This window comes from Pan paniscus, chromosome 5 (assembly GCF_029289425.2).
Source record: "Pan paniscus chromosome 5, NHGRI_mPanPan1-v2.0_pri, whole genome shotgun sequence".
Lineage (NCBI taxonomy): Eukaryota > Metazoa > Chordata > Mammalia > Primates > Hominidae > Pan > Pan paniscus.
Window position 1 is genome coordinate 42829103 of NC_073254.2, and position 9260 is coordinate 42838362.

General features: G+C 44.2%; 1 protein-coding gene and 1 pseudogene across 1 annotated transcript; one reads left to right on the forward strand and one right to left on the reverse strand.

Annotated features, from left to right (window-relative positions):
• On the forward strand, nucleotides 1-1523 carry LOC103783498 (large ribosomal subunit protein eL30-like). The gene has a single exon (XM_034963337.3). It carries the CDS (start codon nucleotides 1027-1029, stop codon nucleotides 1402-1404), a length of 378 nt encoding a protein of 125 aa, XP_034819228.1. The 5' UTR covers nucleotides 1-1026; the 3' UTR covers nucleotides 1405-1523.
• A 2895-nt stretch (nucleotides 1524-4418) lies between these two features.
• Nucleotides 4419-5519, reverse strand: LOC103783480 (protein Tob2-like; annotated as a pseudogene).
• Nucleotides 5520-9260: the final 3741 nt, after the last annotated feature.

Sequence of the window (9260 nt, forward strand, 5' to 3'; positions counted from 1 at the left end):
AGTTTATGTGGAAAATAAACCACATTAGTAGCCAAGAAAATTCAGAAAAGAATAATGAGGCAGACATATGCCTTTTGGGTATTTAGGCATATTTTAAGGTATAGTGAATAAAACATTGTAGTACAAATAGGATAGAAAATCCAGAAGCAGGCACAAATATTTAAGCATTTGATAAAGTTGACATTTCAAGGCAGTAGAGAAAAGATGAATTATGCTATAAAGGGTACTGGAATATCTAGATAGACATCTGAAAAAAATAGAGCATAATCTACACCTCACATCTCACAACCAGGGGGTTCAACATTTAAATAGAAAAAAAACCCATAGAAGCACTAAAAAAATAAATAAATAAAAGAGAGAATTTTCTTTTATGGTTTTGGCATGAGGGAGGTCTTTCTAAGTATCACACAAAACCTAGAGAACATAAAAGATTATTAAATTAAACTACTTAAAAATTTAAAATTTTTGTATAACAAAAGCCACGAACAAAGTTAAATAGAAAAAGTCTGTGTTTATCACAAAGGACTCGTTTCCCTAATACATGATAATCATACAAGTAAACAAAAGAAATACTATCACAGGCCGGCCACAGTGGCTCACACCTTAATCCCAGCACTTTGGGAGGCTGAGGTGGGTGGATCACTTGAGTTCAGGAGTTCAAGACCAACCTGACCAACATGGTGAAACCCTGTCTCTACCAAAAAATACAAAAATTAGCCGGGTGTTTTGGGCACGCCTGTAGTCCCAGCTACTCAGGAGGCTGAGGCATGAGAATCGCTTGAACCTAGGAGGTGGAGGTTGTAGTGAGCCCAGATCACGCCACTGCACTCCAGCTTTGGGCAACAGAGGGAGACTGTGCCTCAAAAACAAAAAGAAACACCGTCACAAAGAGAAAACATGGAAAAGACATAAACAGAAAATTTACAGAAAGGAAATATACATGAATACTAATTTATTCAACCTCATTCATATTTAAAGAAATGTTCCTTTCTCACTCCCTTGCAGCATCTTGGTGGCTGCTCTTGGATGGAGGCCATCTGGCACCTAAGGCAGGAATATGGTGGCCGCAAAGAAAACAAAAAATCGATGGAATCCAGCAACTCTAGGCTCCCACTTGTTATGAAAAATGGAAAGGATGTGCTGGGGTACAAGCGGACTCCGAAGATGATCAGACAAGGCAAAGCGAAATTGGTCATTCTCACTAACAATTGCCCACCTTTGCAGAAATCAGAAATAGAGTACTACACAATTTTGGCCAAAACTGGTGTCCATTACTACAGCAGCAATAATATTGAACTGGGCACAGGATGTGGAAAATACTACAGAGTACGAACACCGGCTATCATTGATCCAGGTGATTCTGATATCATTAGAAGTATGCCAGCACAGACTAGTGAAAAGTAAACCATGCAAAAATTTCCTTTAATAAACTCGCCAGAGCTAGTTTTTAAAAAAAGTTCATTAATACCACAATAATATACCATTTTTTACCCATCAGACTGTCAAAGATCAAAAACTTTGGTGAAGGTGGGAGGGGAAATAACTGTCAGGTATTGTTAGAGAGCTGTAAATTTTTATAACTACTTTGGGGGCAATTTAGCAGTATGTATACATTTTTAAAAATTATATAATATATCATGCTTTCCATATGAACTTAAAAAAATCTGGAGCAGTAGAAACTCTACAGATTTCATAAATCCTTTTGTTTTGTTTTTAAACTAAAAATCTCTAAACATACCAATGTCCCATTCCAAAATATTGCACAACATTCTGAATACAAACCCCTTGATTGCATTCTTCCTTCACTAAAGAAAAAAGCTCATGACCCTGCTCCCCTGGCTCCTCTCTGGGCTTGCCTCAATGCCCCCTTCCCATCCCTAGAGAGAATACTAGAGGATCTATAGCTCACTGCAGTGAGGAAAAGACATCATTCCAGACTAACAGTTTACATTCTTTACAAGATAACCCACCTTCTGATTTGTTCCTGGAAAAGAGGGATAGATAGAGACAGGATGGGGAAAGGGGAGTAAAGATTTTATTCTCTTTTTTAAAGTTTGTTTTTCCTGAAAAAAAAAAAAATGTTTCTCTCATCTTTTAAGGAAAAATCTTGAAAAGAAAAAAATTATGTTTATTATGTTAGAAATATACATCTATTACATATACCTCTTACATTTTACAAGTATAGCAAATTATTCAATACAAATGGACATCAAAAAATGTAAAAAAATTTTCAAAAGTTTTCCTATGAAACCAGGTAAATTAGTGCAGGTTTCTGTTTTTGTTTTCTTAAAAAAATAAAATTGAAGCAAAAATGCCTACATTTGAGACAAGACAGACTGAACTGGGCCCTAGAGCCCAGCACTGAAGTCATGCTCCTGAACACACATTTTTCCTCATATTTCCAAAGACATGAAGAGATTGGTCACCCCTCTCTCCCTACATGTGGTGAGAAACAAGCTGACCTAGATGTGGGTGGATGCCCGTGTGTGTGAATGATAGGAGGGCTAGAAGGGGATGTAAGGCAGCACCCAAACTTTCCCAGAGAGAAGCTATCTGCTGGGCCTATCACCTATGTGAGAGCTGTGGATGAGGGAGAGGGTGGCCCAAACTGGGCTGGCCCCTGAGAATTCTGGGGGAACAGATAGTGCTGGGCTGAGAAACCAGGGCATTGCCTGCTGGGGGAAGTAGAACTAGTGCCTACTGCAGGGAGAGGAGGCTGGCAGTGCCTGCCTGGGCTGGACCCACAGCCACGGCAGTTGCCCACTTGAGGTCCCTGGGGAGGATGGAGTGGGTGTGGCGGCAGGGGCTTTGGTGCTTTCTGGTGATGGGACCCTGATGCCAAGTGCCCCACTTGCCAAAGGAAAAAAAGTTCATTACCCTGCTCCCCTGGCTCCTGTCCACGTCTGCCTGGCCTTGTAGGGTTGGAGAAACAAACCCTCTTCTGGCAAAGGCAGAGGGGCAAACACTCTTCTGTGATCCAAACAGCTGGGAGTGCAGAGTCCCTGTCCAGGATACTACCCCTCACTGTATTAAGGTCCAGTGGGGTTGGGTCAGGGCAGTGAGGGGGATGGCAAGAAGTACTGAGAAGCTCTCAATCAGCCAGGGGCATAAATGTACTCAAATAACATCTACAACCAAAAGACCAAAAAGTATCTATTCCAGGCTCAGGGCTGCCCACTACAGATGCTGACTCCAATATCCCACCCTACCTCCCTGCTCCCTTCTCACCCCCAAAGGTGCTCAGGTGAGCAGCTCCCCACGGGGCTAACATCACACATCAGAAGGGTCGAAGTCCAGGGACTTCTCATAGGCATCAGAGGCTTGGGTATTCCCTTTGCCCTTCAGAGCTAACCTATTTTTTTGGTGGGGGTGGTCAAAAACAAAAATGCAGATCCCTCTGCAGTCCGGAAACCAGTTCCTTCTGCAGTACTTCTCTCTGGGAGTGTCTTAGGCTTAGCCATAGTGGTGTGACCCCACCACACACACTGCAAAAGGACTGCTAATACCCCCAGCCCATTCCCCAGCCTCACTCATTAATAAGCACTTGCCGCAACCCAGAATCACATCTAGTGAGGAAGTTTCACATGGCTTGGAATCCTTTAAAACTGGACAGCAAACCACACACACACACACACACACACACACACACACACACACACCACCTCCCTCCCCACAACCTCTGCCCCAGGGAGAAGAGGCTGCATGAGAGAAAGAAAAGGCCATATGCATCAGTGGCTGGGTGGCCAGGGCCTTGATGATGGTCTGGGCCCTGAGGGAATGGTGAGGCGGGGCCTCAGGACAGAGATGACAGGAATTCAACTAGATAGAGTGCTAACCTTCCTGTAGTCACAGACATCAGCTCTAGGGTGTGGTGGGGGTGGGTGTCAAGTGGCCAACTGGCAGCTCCCTGTGGCCCAGCCTGAAAGGGAGTGGGGGCTGGAGTCAGGTCTATTTCGGTCACAGGGCCTGAGAAGGCCTGCCAAGTTTGGATGGCTTTGAGTGTGAGAATAGCTGGGCGACAGAGGCAGTGACACAGGTCAGCCTCTCCCTGTTCCAGGGAGGGTCAGGCTCCAGCTGCAGCTCTTTCCTCCCTGTGAGCTTGAACACACCAATCCTACACCAGGAGTGTGAGGAGGAAGGGAGGAACAGGGAGCAGAAATTCATTTCTGGCCCATTCTTAGCAAAGGAAGCCACCAATTAAAGATGTTATATAAAGAACTACATGTTAAAAAAAGAAAGAAAGAAAAAAGAAATATAAAACCCAAACCAAGCAAATTACAGGCCGATGGGCGAATTGTAAGTGGTAGGGGGGTTAGTTAAACACATTTTGGTGCTTTGGAAGCCCCTCCCATTCCGTGCCTGCACTAGATCTTTTTTTCTAGAAGTGAGAGTGAGAAAATAGAAAATCTTTTTGTACATTTTTCTTTTCCTCTTTTTTTTTTTTTTTTTTTTTTTTGGCCTTTCCTTTTCTTTCTCTTTTCTGTGGTCTTGGGTGCTCCTGGCCCCAGGGCAGGTAGACGGTCAGTTGGCCAGCACCACGGACTGGAACGGTTGACTAGGATATTGCATGGTGTTCAGGTTGTAGCTGAGGTCTTCCATGAAGGGTGCCTTCTCCAGGAAGAGGTGGTGGCACCACCTCCAAATACCTAGACCATGTAGAAGCTGCTGGCGTTGCAGGTGACAGTCCCACTGCCTCCAAAGAGGGCTCGGGTGCCACTACCCTGGCCATTGGCCCCATCAAGGAAGAAACTGGGCCCCATCAAGGAAGAAACTGTTGTACTTGAGACTGTACGTGGCCTTGGGGCGAGAGCTGGGATTGAGGGGCCGGTTGGCCGGGATGAAGTTCAATGAATGCACAGACAGAGAAAGACTCCTGTGTTTCAACAAGCTGTTGGTGATGAAGCGGGCCGTGGAGGCTGCTGTACTGGCTGCTGGCCACCTGCTTCACCGCTGGCTGCACCCCTACCACTTGTTGCCCCACCTCTCTTCTTCATCTTAGTGGAGCCTAATTTGGTGGCAGCAAAGGAGTCCATGGTGAAGGTGATGGGCTGGGCGAGGCAGAGGATGAAGGTGAGGCTGGGTGATGGGCAAAGCATAGCGACGGGGAGTTGGACAAGGAGCTGTCCTGGCTTCCGAGGAGAAAGAGCATCTGGTCGTCAGGAGTGAAACTGCTCTTGATCTTCACGTCCAGCTCCGGGCCCCGCAGCCGTCACTGTCATCCAGGTACAGCACTTTCACTGCTCCCTTCTCACCAATCTGGTAGGACACCCCGAAGGGGTCAATCCATATGCTCAGCTCCTCAGGCACATTGGCCCGCACATCTTCCACCGTCAGGCCACTTCGCTTGGCGACCAGCTCCCCAACGGGGTCCACCATCTCCTCGGTGTGGAAGCCAGAGCCCTTCAGTGGTTTGTCAGGGTACCAGTGGGCTTCTTATTTCTTTTTCAGAGGCGCCAGAGCAGCTTGTTGTACAAGTAGAAGATGATGAAGTTCAGGGCTACTTTGATCTCCAGCTGCATGGTCCTTTCCTAGGCAGAGAATCAGCACAGGGGACGTGCACAGCCTTGGGCTCCAGAAGGCTTCCGGTCTCCACCGCGGCTGGGCGCTCTGACAGCCTCGGGGCAGCTTCTCCCTCTAGAGTGGCCCTGAGCGCGGGGCGGAGGTCGCTCTCTCTTTTTTCCCCCCGGAGCCGCCCGGCCGGGGGCCGAAGTCCTTTTCGTCGTCGAGGGTTGGGGGAAGCAGGCAGCTATGGTCATGACTCCCAAAAATAATTCCTTCAGCGCTTAGGAGGTTGGGCGGCTGGGGGACGAAGGGCTGGCGGGCGGCGACCGGGCGGGGAGAACGGACCGGAGGGTGGCCCGTGGTGGGGGCGGGGGGAGCGGAAGAAGGACCGGGCTGTGACCGCGGGACGGTCCTGTCCTCCTGGCCCTGCGTCTCTCGAGCTGCTGGCTTCTCTCCGCCGACGACCCGCACCTTCCCGCGCCCCGGCCCGAAATCTATACATTTTTTAAATGTGCATATTCTTTGACACGGGAATTCTACTTCTAGGAATTTATCCTAGAGACAGACTCACACATATGTAAGATAATACGTGTCTGAAGCTCAGCATTGTTTATAAATGGAAAGTGATAGGAAATATTAATAGCTTAATTGCTTATCAATAAATGACTGGTGCATAATTAAATAGTATGCAGCTGTCAAAACAGAGATGCAGCTCTACATGTATGGCTATAGGAAAATTTTCTACTATTTCTGTAAAATCCCAGGGCAAAATTATATATAAATATTTGCTTCTACATATCTAAAATATCTTGAAAGGCTGTATAAGAAATGAAGGCCGGGCATGGTGGCTGACACCTGGAATCCTAGCACTTTGGGATGAGGAGGCAGGCAGATCACTTGAGTTCAGGAGTTTGAGACCAGCCTGGGCAACATGGTAAAACCCCATCTCTACTAAAAATACAAAAATTCTTCAGGCATGGTGGCACATGCCTGTGGTTCCCAGCTACCTGGGGGCCTGAGGTGGGAGAATCTCTTGAGTCTGAGAGGCGGAGGTTTCAGTGAGCTGAGATCGTGCCACGGCACTCCAGCCTTGGTGACAGCACTTCAGCCTCGGCGACAGAGAGAGATCCTGTCTAGAAGAAAAAAAAAGAAATCAATACCTTTGGCTGTTTCTAGTGGATGAAATTAGGTGACTAGTGGTAGGAATAAGTTGTATATTTCTATTTAACAAATTTTTATTTTGAAGATGTTTAAATATGCAAAAAACACAGAAAATAGACTAGTACATGTCCAGGATCCCTTAATCACAGTTCTAAAATCCATAAAATTCTAAAAACTCCAAATCTTTCCTCCATAAATTTGGCACTACAATCTATCTGAGGGGAAAACCTGAACTTCTTCATAGCCTTTATTTAACTCATTTAAAGTGACTAATCATAAATCGCAAAGCAGAAATATTGAGGTGTTTGATATGCTCTGAAACTCTGCTGGAAGTTACATAATGTACAGTGTATGCACATTATCTTTCTAAAATAAAAAAAAAACAAAAACCTGAATTTGGAAACACATCTGCTCCCAAAGGTTTATGTATTTTTAACTTGAGGAAAATATCACAAGATACAAATTTAGAAAAAGAGAGAAAAGACTTTATTTCTTCTTAAGGGTTACAGCCTGCAAGGTGGCCAGACTACAGGCTGGGAAGCCTTCCTCTGGCCACATCCAGAGACAGGCATTTTGAAGGAGGAGGGGTTGAGGTAGAAGCTTTATGCTGAATGAGTTGACCAAACATACATATTCAACAGGTTACTGAAGGAGCTATGAATATTCAGGAAGGGGTCCTGACACATGCACATTGAACAAACATGCATGTTACATGTTCACTTTGAAGTAGAGACTTAACATTTGCATGTATTACAACTAGGCTCTATACGTCAAAGGGTCACTTTAGGACATGAGAGCACAGAAGTGCACAATCTCTGTAAAAGGGCTAGAATGAGTCCATGGTTGGTCTTATCAGGAGAAAGTTACTAAAATCAGTCTCATGTTCAGTCAAAGCTATAGTTACAGTTAGTGGAACAGGGGTACAGTTTGTCAGCATCTAGTGGAGCTGCAAATTGTTTGAATATTTCTTATCTCGGGGCAGTGCTTGTTTAGCTGCTAGAGAAAAAGGAAAACCTTGTGGCAGTTAAAACATAGTTTCTTCTTTAAATGAAAGGAAGCGTGACTTAAACCTTCCCTGGCATGGACTTAGATCCTGCTTATAATTTGGTATCTTATTGCCACAAAGAGCCTATTCTATCAGTCTTATGATCTCTACTTTAACTTTAATGCTGGTCAGTTGTGTCTAAACCACACAAGAGAGGAGGGTATAATGAGTCGTGTCTGACCTCTCATTCTGTCAGGGCTGGGAACTCAGTTTTTAAGTTTTTTCTGGTATCACTTTTGCCACAAGGGGTCTGTTTAGTTGGCCAGGGTTGGGTTGGGGATTGGATTTTATTTCTAGTTTATGTTACATAACATGTAATGAACATCTATATACTTATCGTTTAGATTTTATAATTGTTCACATTTTGTCATATTTAACTCCCCGCCTTTCTCTCTGCTGAAGTATTTTAAATTAAATTATAGACATCATGGCATACCATCTTTGAATATTTCAGTACCCATCTCTAAAAAGGAAGAACACTTTCCTGCAGAACTACAATATCATTATCACACATAACAAAATTTAAAATATCACAGAGATTTTTCAGTGTATGCCCTTTTGTACCTCTTATATTTTGAATCCTTGGCTATGTAACTTATTCAATAAGCAATAAAATTTAAAATTAAAAATAAGCTGAATAAGACCTTTAATACTTAAAATTGCCAGAAAGCTATGGGAGCTGCTCCAGGCATCATTAAGGGACAGGAAAGGATTTACAAGAACAAGTTGAACTGTCTCAAAAAAAAAAAAAAGGAAAAGACCAAATCATTTCATTTTAATGCCCACGTAAGTTGAGGCTGGTGTAAGTGGGGCTTTCAACAAGTCAGTACTGACTTGGTAGGGATGAAAAGCCAATCCAAATCCCAAAGTGTCTACTGCTTTGAAGAAAAGTTTTGTCCTCTCCATCATGGAAAGAGTTGAATGTAATCAATTTACCATCAGGTGGCTGGCTGTTTCCACTGTGATATTACATCATTTCTAGGGATTAGAATTGGTTTTGGCTCTTGCAAATTGGATTTCAACAGAAAAGCTTTTGTCTTGTTTTCTGAGCCTATGTACAGCCTTCATCATGGCAGCCATGGTCACTATGTTCAAAAGTTTCCTGAGCAAATGCTGAGATAGCTGAAAAAAGAGTTGCTGATACCCATAGAGCAGATTGTTAAGCAACAAAACTTGGGTCTGCTTCTCCAGTGCAGCAAAGTCAAACATTGACACTAGGATTTGCAGTGAGAGAAAGTAAGGCATTTATTGTAGAGCACCAAGCAAGGTTATTGGGCCACTAACACTTAAGATCTGAACTCTTTGTAAGATGGCTTACAAGCAAGAGTTTTTAAGGCATGGATGAGGGGGTTCTCCAATGTGCGCTAAAGGCTGGAAAATTTCTAGAACTTCCTTATCCATCTTCTGGTTCCTGTCTGTCAAGGTCTATATGACAGTGACCAACATTTTCCATCTGGTGGGGGTCCTGGTTTCTGAAAAACAACTCAACTCAATGACATATGTCAAATGTTATCTTTAGTTTCTATAAGGAAACAAACATCTCATGACTCTG

Coding starts and splice junctions, on each gene's coding strand:
- LOC103783498 (XM_034963337.3), top strand. CDS start 1,027: ATGGAGGCCATCTGGCACCTAAGGCAGGAATATGGTGGCCGCAAAGAA.